The sequence below is a fragment of the Cyanistes caeruleus genome, chromosome 34 (genome assembly GCF_971803275.1).
Source record: "Cyanistes caeruleus chromosome 34, bCyaCae1.hap1.1, whole genome shotgun sequence".
Taxonomy (NCBI): Eukaryota; Metazoa; Chordata; class Aves; order Passeriformes; family Paridae; genus Cyanistes; species Cyanistes caeruleus.
The window spans coordinates 614,975-626,982 of NC_141735.1; the positions used below are offsets into that span (position 1 = coordinate 614,975).

At 61.4% G+C, this 12,008-nt stretch overlaps 1 protein-coding gene across 1 annotated transcript in view; it reads left to right on the plus strand.

Annotated features, from left to right (window-relative positions):
• Window positions 1–12,008, plus strand: part of FLNA (filamin A) — a 69,930-nt gene that overhangs the window by 2,336 nt on the left and 55,586 nt on the right. Inside the window, exons 2-7 of the mRNA XM_086870967.1 lie at window positions 295–653; window positions 5,016–5,264; window positions 5,958–6,055; window positions 8,370–8,517; window positions 10,413–10,531; window positions 11,435–11,512. Of these exons, the coding sequence (XP_086727093.1) occupies window positions 311–653; window positions 5,016–5,264; window positions 5,958–6,055; window positions 8,370–8,517; window positions 10,413–10,531; window positions 11,435–11,512 (1,035 nt within the window). The 5' untranslated portion in view covers window positions 295–310. The remainder of the gene's footprint in view (window positions 1–294; window positions 654–5,015; window positions 5,265–5,957; window positions 6,056–8,369; window positions 8,518–10,412; window positions 10,532–11,434; window positions 11,513–12,008) is intronic.

Below are 12,008 nucleotides of genomic sequence, written 5' to 3' on the forward strand. Positions count from 1 at the left end.
CCCAGCCCCTCCCCATCCCCATCTCCCCTTCCCCTCCCCATCTCCCCTCCCCCGCTGACCCCTCCCCGTCGCCCCCAGCCCCTCCCCAGGAGCCATGAGCCCCCAGCCCCTCCCCATTCCCCATCTCCCCTCCCCCGCTGACCCCTCCCCGTCGCCCCCAGCCCCTCCCCCGCTGACCCCTCCCCGTCGCCCCCAGCCCCTCCCCAGGAGCCATGAGCCCCCAGCCCCTCCCCCGCTGACCCCTCCCCGTCGCCCCCAGCCCCTCCCCCGCTGACCCCTCCCCGTCGCCCCCAGCCCCTCCCCAGGAGCCATGAGCTCCTCGGCCGGGCGGGGCCGCTCGGAGCCGGGCTCGGAGCAGGAGATGCCGGCCACCGAGAAGGACCTGGCGGAGGACGCGCCCTGGAAGCGGATCCAGCAGAACACCTTCACCCGCTGGTGCAACGAGCACCTCAAATGCGTGCACAAGCGAGTGGGCAACCTGCAGACGGATTTGGGCGACGGGCTGCGGCTGATCGCGCTGCTCGAGGTGCTGAGCCAGAAGCAGATGGGCCGCAAGTACAACGCGCGCCCCACCTTCCGCCAGATGCAGCTGGAGAACGTCTCGGTGGCCCTGGAGTTCCTGGAGAGGGAGAACATCAAGCTGGTGTCCATCGGTGAGGAGGGGGCTTGGGTGGGGAGGGGGGTTTTTAATTGGGGGGGGGGGGTTTGGTTTCTCCGCCCGGCCTCGGGGATGGGTTTGGGTGGGGTGGGGGGGGTTGTGGTTTTTGGGGGAGGGAAGGGGGGTTTGGGGTGGGAAGGGCTCGGAAATTGGGGAGGGGGAGTGAGATCGATGCCCAGCCCCCTCCCCGAAAATGTTTGGGGGTGGGGAGGGGGTGGGGGTCGTGGTTTTGGGGGGGGGGAAGGGGATTTGGAGGGGTTGGTGTTGGGGAGGAGAGGTTTGGAACAGCTCGGAAATTGGGGAGGGGGCGTGAAATCGTCCCCAGACCCCCTGGAACCGCTCAGAAATTGGGGAGGGGGCGTGAGACCCCCACCCAGAGAAAGTTTTGGGGGTGGGCGAGGGTGTAGGAGTTGGGATTTTGGGGGAGAAAAGGAGATTTTGAGGGGTTGGTGTTGGTGAGAAGAGGTTTAGAACGGCTCGGAAAGGGCTCGGAAATTGGGGAGGGGGCGTGAGACCCCCACCCAGAGAAAGTTTTGGGGTGGGGGGTTGAGGTTTTGGTGGAGGGAAGGGGGTTTGGAGGGGTTGGTGTTGGTGAGGAGAGGCTGGAAAGGGCTCGGAAATTGGGGAGGGGGCGTGAAATCGTCCTCAGACCCCGGGAACAGCTCAGAAATTGGGGAGGGGGCGTGAAACCCCCACCCAGAGAAAGTTTTGGGGGTGGGGGGTTGAGGTTTTGGGGAAGAAAAGGAGATTTTGAGGAGTTGGTGAGGAGAGGCTGGAAAGGGCTCGGAAAGGGCTCGGAAATTGGGGAGGGGGCGTGAGATCGTCCCCAAACCCCCGGGAACTGCTCGGAAATTGGGGAGGGGGCGTGAAAACCCCCCCCGGAAAATGTTTTGGGTGGGGTGAGAGTTGCGGTTTTGGGGGAGGAAAGGAGGTTTTGAGTGAGAAAAATGGGTGGTGTTGGGGAGGAGAGGCTGGAACGGCTCGGAAAGGGTCGGAAATTGGGGAGGGGGCGTGAAATCGTCCCCAAACCCCCTGGAACCGCTCTGAAATTGGGGAGGGGGCGTGAGAACCCCACCCGGAAAAAGTTTGGGGGGCGGGGATTGAGGTTTTGGGGGAGAAAAGGAGATTTTGAGGGGTTGGTGAGGAGAGGCTGGAAAGGGCTCGGAAATTGGGGAGGGGGCGTGAAATCGTCCCCAAACCCCCTGGAACCGCTCAGAAATTGGGGAGGGGGCGTGAGACCCCCACCCGGAGGAAGTTTGGGGGGTGGGGAGGGGGTGGGGGTTGAGGTTTTTGGAGGAAAAAAGGAAAATTTTGGGGAATTTGGGAACAGCTCAGAAATTGGGGAGGGGGCTTCAGCTCCCCCTTCCCCCGGGAACCGCTCAGGAAGGGGCTGAGAAATTGGGGAGGGGGCGTGAGACCCCGATCCGGTAAAAATGTGGGGGGTGGGAGTGACGGGGGATTTTTTGGAGGAAAAGGAAGTTGGAAATGAGGAATTTTTTTGGGTTTTTTTTGGGATGAAAAAGTGAAAAATCTTTGAAATTGGGGAGGGGGGCGTGCGACCACCCCCCAAAAAAAACCAGCGTGGAGTTCGGGGCGGAGCCACGGGGAAGTTCCGGAAAGTTGAAATTTTTTTGGGGTAAAAAAAAGAAACCCCAAGAAAATCGGATTTGTGGTGGTGGGGAGGGGGCAAAAAATCCCCCCCCCCCCCAAAAAAATCCCCCTGAAAGGATCTCGGGAATTGGGGAGGGGGCGTGCGACCACCCCCCAAAAAAACTCTGGGGGTGGGAATTGTGGAAAAATCGGATTTTTTGGGAAAAAATCGGAGCTCGGAGGGGTTTGAGGTGAAGAAAAAGCGAATTCCTCCCCAAAATGCCGGAAATTGGGGAGGGGGCGCCCGGAAGACCCCCAGAAATGGGGGGAGGGTCACAGGGAGACCCCCCCCCAGAGGATAAAAATGGGGAGGGGTCTCCGGGCGAGGGAAAATCCGCTCGGTTTTAACGGGGAGGAGGGGGCGGGACCCCGGAAAGTGCCGGAAATTGGGGAGGGGTCCTCAAAAAATGAGAGGGGGGGGAGGTTCCGACCCCCAAATTGGGGAGGGGTCTCCAAGGGGGGGGGGAGCATCGGACTGGTCCCGCTTGGAGAATGGGGAGACCCCTCCCCAAAAAAGACCCCGAAATTGGGGGGAGGGGTCCTGGAGATGGCGACCCCCCCCCCTTGGATAATTTGGGGAGGGGTCCCGGGGGCTCAGGGACCCCCCCTCAAATAACCCTAGAGGGATAAGGGGGGGTCCTGAGACCCCTCCCCTTTTTGGGGGAATATTTTGGGGACCCCCCCCACATTTAGGGCGGGGCTTTGGCGACCCCTCCCCCCCCAAATCCCACCCCGGGGGGGGGGGGCTGGGAGACCCCTCCCCCACCCGGGGGGGGCTGTTTAGGACCCCCCCCCTAATTTGAGACCCCCCCCTCAATTTGCGACCGCGGCCTCTCAATTTAGGACCCCTCCCCAAATTTAGGCCCCCCCCCCAATTTTAGGACACCCCCCCCCCAATTTTAGGACCCCCCCCCAATTTGGAGCCACCCCAAAATTCAAGGGGGTGGGGGGAGGGTCCGGCCGCCCCTCCCAGCGCAGGAATTTGGGGAGGGGGCGCCTCTGGGGGGGTCCCGGGGGTTTTTTGGGGGGGGTCCCGCGGGGGGCGGGGCGGGGGGCGGGGTCTCGGCCGTGCCGAGCCCTTATAAGGCCAAAAAATGCTGGAGCGGGGGGGGAGGGGCCGGAGCCCATCCCCCACCCCGGCCACGCCCCTCCCCCCTCCCCAAATCCGCCCCCAACCCCCCCCAAAGCGCGGGGCGGGGCCGGGGGCGGCCCCTCCCCCTCCCCAAACCCGCGCCGGGGGGGGAGGGGAGCGGGGAGACCCCCCCGAGACCCCAAGAGGGGATTTGGGGACACCCGGAAAGCCCCGAAGGGACCCCAAAAGTGGGAGCGGGGCCGGGACCCCCCAAAAACCCCAAAAGGGACCCCAAAAATGAGAGCGGGAACTCGGGACCCTCCCCTCCCCCACCCTGAAACCCCAAATGGGACCCGGGGACCCCAAAAGCACCAAAGGGACCCCAAAAACACCAAAGGGACCCCAAAAACACCAAGAGGGACCCCAAAAACACCAACGGGGATTTGGGGACACACCCGGGACCCCAAAAACCCCAATGGGGACCCCAAAACCCCAATGGGGACCCCAAAAACACCAAAGGGACCCCAAAAACCCCAAGAGGGACCCCAAAAACACCAACGGGGATTTGGGGACACAGCCGGGACCCCAAAACCCCCCCGGGGTCCCCTGGGACCCCCCTGAGAGCCCCGGGTGGTGACCCCAGGGTGACCCCGAAAACCCCAAATCCTCAACGTCCTCGATGTCCCCCTGTCCTCAACGTCCCCTGAGGTGTCCCCAATGTCCCCTGTGATGTCCCCAATGTCCCCTGGATGTCCCCAATGTCCCCAGTGATGTCCCCAATGTCCCTGAGGTGTCCCCTGTGTCCCCACAGACAGCAGGGCCATCGTGGACGGGAACCTGAAGCTGATCCTGGGGCTGATCCTGGGGTGTCCCTGATGTCCCCTGGATGTCCTCAATGTCCCCAATGTCCCTGAGGTGTCCCCAATGTCCCCTGTGGTGTCCCCAGTGTCCCTGCGGTGTCCCCAATGTCCCCTGTGTCCCCGCAGACAGCAAGGCCATCGTGGACGGGAACCTGAAGCTGATCCTGGGGCTGATCCTGGGGTGTCCCCAATGTCCCCAATGTCCCTCAGGTGTCCCCAATGTCCCCAATGTCCCCTGTGGTGTCCCCGCAGACAGCAAGGCCATCGTGGATGGGAACCTGAAGCTGATCCTGGGGCTGATCCTGGGGTGTCCCCAATGTCCCCTGGATGTCCCCAATGTCCCCAATGTCCCCTGTGTCCCCGCAGACAGCAGGGCCATCGTGGACGGGAACCTGAAGCTGATCCTGGGGCTGATCCTGGGGTGTCCCTGATGTCCCCTGGATGTCCCCAATGTCCCCAATGTCCCTGAGGTGTCCCCAATGTCCCCTGTGGTGTCCCCGCAGACAGCAAGGCCATCGTGGATGGGAACCTGAAGCTGATCCTGGGGCTGATCCTGGGGTGTCTCTGAGGTCCCCTGGATGTCCCCAATGTCCCCAATGTCCCCAATGTCCCCGCAGACAGCAAGGCCATCGTGGACGGGAACCTGAAGCTGATCCTGGGGCTGATCCTGGGGTGTCCCCAATGTCCCCTGTGGTGTCCCCAGTGTCCCCTGGATGTCCCCAGTGTCCCTGAGGTGTCCCCAATGTCCCCTGTGGTGTCCCCTGTGTCCCCGCAGACAGCAAGGCCATCGTGGACGGGAACCTGAAGCTGATCCTGGGGCTGATCTGGACGCTCATCCTGCACTATTCCATCTCCATGCCCATGTGGGACGAGGAGGATGAGGAAGAGGCCAAGCGCCAGACGCCGAAGCAGCGGCTGCTGGGCTGGATCCAGAACCGCCTGCCCCAGCTGCCCATCACCAACTTCAGCCGCGACTGGCAGAGCGGCCGCGCCCTCGGGGCACTCGTGGACAGCTGTGCGCCAGGTTTGGACTGGGAGGGACTGGGAGGCACTGGGATGGACTGGGATGGGCACTGGGAGGGACTGGGATGGACTGGGATGGGCACTGGGAGGGACTGGGATGGACTGGGAGGGACTGGGATGGACTGGGAGGGACTGGGATGGACTGGGATAGGGACTGGGATGGACTGGGATGGGCACTGGGAGCACTGGGATGGACTGGGATGGACTGGGAGGGACTGGGATGGACTGGGATGGGCACTGGGAGGGACTGGGATGGGCACTGGGAGCACTGGTGGGTCACTGGGAGGTCACTGGGAGCACTGGGAGGTCACTGGGATGTAACTGGGAGCACTGGGAGGTCACTGGGATGTAACTGGGAGCACTGGGATGGGCACTGGAAGCACTGGGAGCACTGGGATGGGCACTGGGAGGTCACTGGGAGGTCACTGGGAGGTCACTGGTGGGTCACTGGGAGGTCACTGGTGGGTCACTGGGAGGTCACTGGGATGTAACTGGGAGCACTGGGAGGTCACTGGGAGGTCACTGGTGGGTCACTGGGAGGTCACTGGGAGCACTGGGAGGTCACTGGGATCACTGGGAGGTCACTGGGAGGTCACTGGGAGGTCACTGGTGGGTCACTGGGAGGTCACTGGGAGGTCACTGGTGGGTCACTGGGAGGTCACTGGGAGGTCACTGGGAGCACTGGTGTCCCCAGGGCTGTGTCCGGACTGGGACTCGTGGGACCCGAGCCGGCCGGTGGAGAACGCGCGCGAGGCCATGCAGCAGGCGGACGAGTGGCTCGGGATCCCCCAGGTGAGCCTGGCCTGCGGCCTTCATCATCCTCATCACCATCGTCATCCTCATCATCATCATCACCATCATCATCATCATCATCCCTGTGTCCTTCATCGTCATCATCATCATCCTCGTCATCATCTTCTTCATCATCCTCATCTTCATCATCCCTGTGTCCCTCATCTTCATCTTCATCACCATCATCATCATCATCATCATCATCCCTGTGTCCTTCATCGTCATCATCATCATCCTCATCATCATCTTCTTCATCATCCTCATCTTCATCATCCCTGTGTCCTTCATCCTCATCTTCATCATCATCATCATTCTCATCATCATCTTCTTCATCATCCCTGTGTCCTTCATCATCATCATCATCATCCTCATCTTCATCTTCTTCATCATCCTCATCTTCATCATCCCTGTGTCCCTCATCTTCATCGCCATCATCATCATCTTCATCATCATCATCATCATCCGTGTGTCCTTCATCTTCATCACCATCATCATCATCATCATCCCTGTGTCCCTCATCTTCATCGCCATCATCATCCTTGTCTTCATCTTCATCATCCTCATCTTTGTGTCCTTCATCGTCATCCTCATCATCCTCTTCATCTTCATCATCCTCATGATCCTCATCATCTTCATCGTCATTATCCTTGTCTTCATCTTCATCATCTTTGTCATCTTCATCATCATTCTCATCATCCTCTTCACCATCCTCATCATCATCGTCACCTTCATCCTCATCTTCATCTTCATTCTCATCGTCACCATCCCTGTGTCCATCATCATCAACGTTCTCATCTTCGTCATCACCTTCATCATCCTTATCTTCATCTTCATCATCACCTTCATCATCCTTATCTTCATCTTCATCACCTTCATCATCTTCATCATCTTCATCCCTGTGTTTTTCATCATCATCCTCATCTTTCTCATAATCGTGTTCATCCTCATTCTCATGATTCTCATCTTCATCTTTTTCATCATCATCATCCTCATGTTCGTCATCCTCATCATCCTTATCATCTTCATCATTTTCATCATCTTCATCATATTAATGCTCATCCTCCTCATCTTCATCCTCTTCATCTTCACCCTTATCATCCTCACGTTTATCATCCTCGTCATCATCCTCATCATCATCCTCATTGTCTTCATCATCATCCTCATCATCTTCGTCATCCTCATCATCTTCATCCTCGTTATGCTCATTTTCATCTTCTTCGTCATCCTTGGCCTTGTGTTCTTCCTCATCCTCACCCTCCTCATCTTCATCTTCGTGTTCATCTCCATCTTCATCTTCATCCTCATCATCCTCGTCCTCATCCCTGTCCTGTCCCCGTGTCCCGGTGCCAGCTCTCACCTGGGGGTGTCACAGCCCCCTCCCCATGTCCCCTGACCCCAGGGGGGTGTCACAGACCCCTCCCCGTGTCCCCTGTCCCCAGGGGGTGTCACAGCCCCCTCCCCGTGTCCCCTGACCCCAGGGGGTGTCACAGCCCCCTCCCCATGTCCCCTGACCCCAGGGGGGTGTCACAGACCCCTCCCCATGACCCCTGTCCCCAGGGGGTGTCACAGACCCCTCCCCGTGTCCCTGACCCCAGGGGGTGTCACAGACCCCTCCCCATGTCCCCTGACCCCAGGGGGTGTCACAGACCCCTCCCCGTGTCCCTGACCCCTCCCCAGGTGATCACCCCCGAGGAGATCGTGGGATGGGGACACACCTGTCCCCTGTCCCCAGGTGATCTGACCCTTCCCCCTGTCCCCTCCCCCTTCCCCAGGTGATCACCCCCTTGTGTCCCTGTCCCCTCCCCAGGTGATCACCTCTGTCCCCAGGTGACCCCCCCGTGTCCCCTGTCCCCAGGTGACCTGACCCCTGTCCCTGTCCCCAGGTGACCTGTCCCCTGTCCCCTGTCCCCAGGTGACCTGTCCCCTGTCCCCAGGTGACCTGTCCCCCTGTCCCCAGGTGACGCCCCCGTGTCCCCTGTCCCTGTCCCCAGGTGATCACCCCTGTCCCCAGGTGACCTGACCCCTGTCCCCAGGTGACCCCCCCGTGTCCCCTGTCCCCAGGTGATCACCCCCGAGGAGATCGTGGGATGGGGACACACCTGTCCCCTGTCCCCAGGTGACCTGTCCCCAGGTGACCCCCCCGTGTCCCCTGTCCCCAGGTGACCTGTCCCCTGTCCCCAGGTGACCTGTCCCCTGTCCCCTGTCCCCAGGTGACCCCCCCCGTCCCCAGGTGACCTGTCCCCTGTCCCCAGGTGATCACACCTGACCCCTGTCCCCAGGTGACCTGTCCCCTGTCCCCTGTCCCTGTCCCCAGGTGATCACCCCCGAGGAGATCGTGGACCCCAACGTGGACGAGCACTCTGTCATGACGTACCTGTCGCAGTTCCCCAAGGCCAAGCTCAAACCCGGGGCCCCCCTGCGCCCCAAACTCAACCCCAAAAAGGCCCGGGCCTACGGGCCAGGTGAGGGGGGGTCCCCAACACCCCCTGGGACCCCTAAAACCCCCCCTGGGACCCCTAAAACCCCCTGGGACCCCCAAAACCCCCCCTGGGACCCCTAAAACCCCCCCTGGGACCCCCAAAACCCCCCAGGACCCCCGGGATTTGGGGAGGGGGATGGGAAATGGGACCCCAAATTCGACCCCAAAAAGGTTCAGGGCCTGTGGTGAGGGGGAGGGGTCCCCAAAAGCTCCTGAGACCCCCGGGGTGGGTTCAGGGTGGCTCTGAGTCCCCCAGGGTGGCTCTGGGACCCCCGGGGTGGCTCTGGGACCCCCGTTTTGAGTCTGGGGTCTCACAGAGTACCCAGATTGGGGGGGGGGGTCAGTGGATTTAAGACCCCCAGGGTGGGTCTGGGACCCCCCGAGGTTGCTCTGGGACCCCTGGGGTGGCTCTGGGACCCCCGAGGTGGCTCTGGGACCCCCAGGGTGGGTCTGTGCCCCCTGTTTCGGGTCTGTGCCCCCCGTTTTGAGTCTGGGGTCCGGCAGGGATCGAGCCCGGAACGTGGTGCAGCCCAGCCTGGGGGGGGTCAGTGGGTTTAGGACCCCCAGGGTGGGGTTAGGGTGGCTCTGAGACCCCCGAGGTGGCTCTGGGACCCCCAGGGTGGCTCTGGGACCCCCGAGGTGGCTCTGGGACCCCCAGGGTGGCTCTGGGACCCCCAGGGTGGCTCTGAGACCCCCAGGGTGGGTCCAGGACCCCCGTTTTGAGTCTGGGGTCCGGCAGGGATCGAGCCCGGAACGTGGTGCAGCCCAGCCTGGGGGGGGTCAGTGGGTTTAGGACCCCCAGGGTGGGGTTAGGGTGGCTCTGAGACCCCCGAGGTGGCTCTGGGACCCCCAGGGTGGCTCTGGGACCCCCGAGGTGGCTCTGGGACCCCCAGGGTGGCTCTGGGACCCCCAGGGTGGCTCTGAGACCCCCAGGGTGGGTCCAGGACCCCCGTTTTGAGTCTGGGGTCCGGCAGGGATCGAGCCCGGAACGTGGTGCAGCCCAGACGGGGGGGGGTCAGTGGCTCTGGGACCCCCAGGGTGGCTCTGGGACCCCCAGGGTGGGTCTGTGCCCCCCGTTTTGAGTCTGGGGTCCGGCAGGGATTGAGCCCACCGGGAACGTGGTGCAGCCCAGACGGGGGGGGTCAGTGGCTCTGGGACCCCCGGGGTGGCTCTGGGACCCCCAGGGTGGCTCTGGGACCCCCAGGGTGGCTCTGGGACCCCCATTTCGGGTCTGTGCCCCCCGTTTTGAGTCTGGGGTCCGGCAGGGATTGAGCCCACCGGGAACGTGGTGCAGCCCAGACGGGGGGGGGTCAGTGGCTCTGGGACCCCTGGGGTGGCTCTGGGTCCCCCGGGGTGGCTCTGGGACCCCCAGGGTGGGTCTGTGCCCCCCGTTTTGAGTCTGGGGTCCGGCAGGGATCGAGCCCACCGGGAACGTGGTGCAGCCCAGACGGGGGGGGTCAGTGGGTTTAGGACCCCCAGGGTGGGGTTAGGGTGGCTCTGAGACCCCCGAGGTGGCTCTGGGACCCCCAGGGTGGCTCTGGGACCCCCAGGGTGGGTCTGTGCCCCCCGTTTTGAGTCTGGGGTCCGGCAGGGATCGAGCCCACCGGGAACGTGGTGCAGCCCAGACGGGGGGGGGGTCAGTGGCTCTGGGACCCCCGGGGTGGCTCTGGGGTAGCTCTGAGACCCCCGAGGTGGGTCTGGGACCCCCGTTTCGGGTCTGTGCCCCCCGTTTTGAGTCTGGGGTCCGGCAGGGATTGAGCCCACCGGGAACGTGGTGCAGCCCAGACGGGGGGGGTCAGTGGCTCTGGGACCCCCGAGGTGGCTCTGGGACCCCCGAGGTGGGTCCAGGACCCCCGTTTTGAGTCTGGGGTCCGGCAGGGATCGAGCCCACCGGGAACGTGGTGCAGCAGCGCGCGGAGTTCACGGTGGAGACGATCAGCGCGGGCCAGGGCGAGGTTCTGGTCTACGTCGAGGACCCCGACGGGCACCGAGAGGAGGTCGGGGGGCTCCAGGGGGGCTTTGGGGGTCTCTGGGGGGCTTTGGGGGGTCCTGGGGGGGCTTTGGGGGTCCTTGGGGGGGCTTTGGGGGTCCCTGGGGGGCTTTGGAGTTTTTTTCGGGTTTTTTGGGGGGGATTTTTTTGGGTTTTTTGGGGTTTTTTTGAGGGTTTTGGGGGTTCCCCAGAGGCTTTTTGGGGTTCCCAGGGGGCTTTGGGGGTCCCTGGGGGATTTGGGGGGTCCCTGGGGGGTTTTGGGGGTCCCTGGGGGGTTTTGGGGAGTCCCTGGGGGGTTTTGGGGGTCCCTGGGGGGTTTGGGAGGTCCCTGGGGGGTTTTGGGGTTTTTTGTTTTTGTAATTTTAGGGGGGTCCCTGTGGGATTTTTTGGGTTTTTTTTGGGTTTTTTGAAAGTTTTGGGGGGTCCCCAGAGGCTTTGAGGTGTTCCCGAGGGGTTTTGGGGGGTCCCTGGGGGCTTTGGGGGTCCCTGGGAGGTTTTGGGGATCCCCAGGGGGTTTTGGGGGGTCCCTGGGGTTTTTTGTTATAATTTGGGGGGGGTCTCTGTAGATTTTTGGGGAGGTTTGGGGATTTTTGGATGTTTTTGAGTGGATCCCTGTGGGGTTTTTTGGGGGGGTTTTTGGGGGACCCTCTGAGTCTTTGAGGGGTCCCTGGGGGTTTTTGGGGGTCCCTGTGAGTCTTTGAGGGGTTTTTTGGGGGGTTTTTGGGGGTCCCTGTGAGTTTTTGGGGTTTTTGGGGGGGGTTTTTGGGGGTCCCTGTGAGTTTTTGGGGTTTTTGGGGGGGTTTTTGGGGGTCCCTGTGAGTTTTTGGGGTTTTTGGGGTTATTTTGAAGGTTTTGGGGGGGTCCCGATGGATTTTGGGGAGGGGTCTGAGCACCCGGGACCCCTCCCCAGGCCAAGGTCGTGGCCAACAACGACAAGAACCGAACGTTCTCCGTGTCCTACGTGCCCAAAGTCACCGGCGTCCACAAGGTTTGGGGGGCCCTGATTAATTTGGGGGGGTCCTTGATTAATTTTGGGGGGTCCCCAATTAATTTTAGGGATCCCAGATTAATTTTGGGGGGGGGGTCCCGATTTCTTTGGGGCAATTTTAGAAAATTTCGAAGATTTCCCTCAGTTTTGGGGGGTCCCAAATTAATTTTGGGGCTCCCCAATTAATTTTAGGGGTCCCAGATTAATTTTAGGGGTCCCTGGTTAATTTTGGGGGGAGGGTCCCGATTTCTTTGGGGGCAATTTTAGAAAATTTCAAAGGTTTCTATCAATTTTTGGGGGAGTCCTGATGGTTTTTGGAGGTCCCTAATTAATTTTAGGGGTCCCTGATTAATTTGGGTGGGTCCTTGATTAATTTTAGGGGTCCCCAATTAATTTTAGGGGTCCCAATTAATTTTGGGGTGAGGGTCCCAATTTTTTGGAGGCAATTTTAGAAAATTTCCAAGATTTCCATCGATTTTTGGGGGTCCCGATTAAT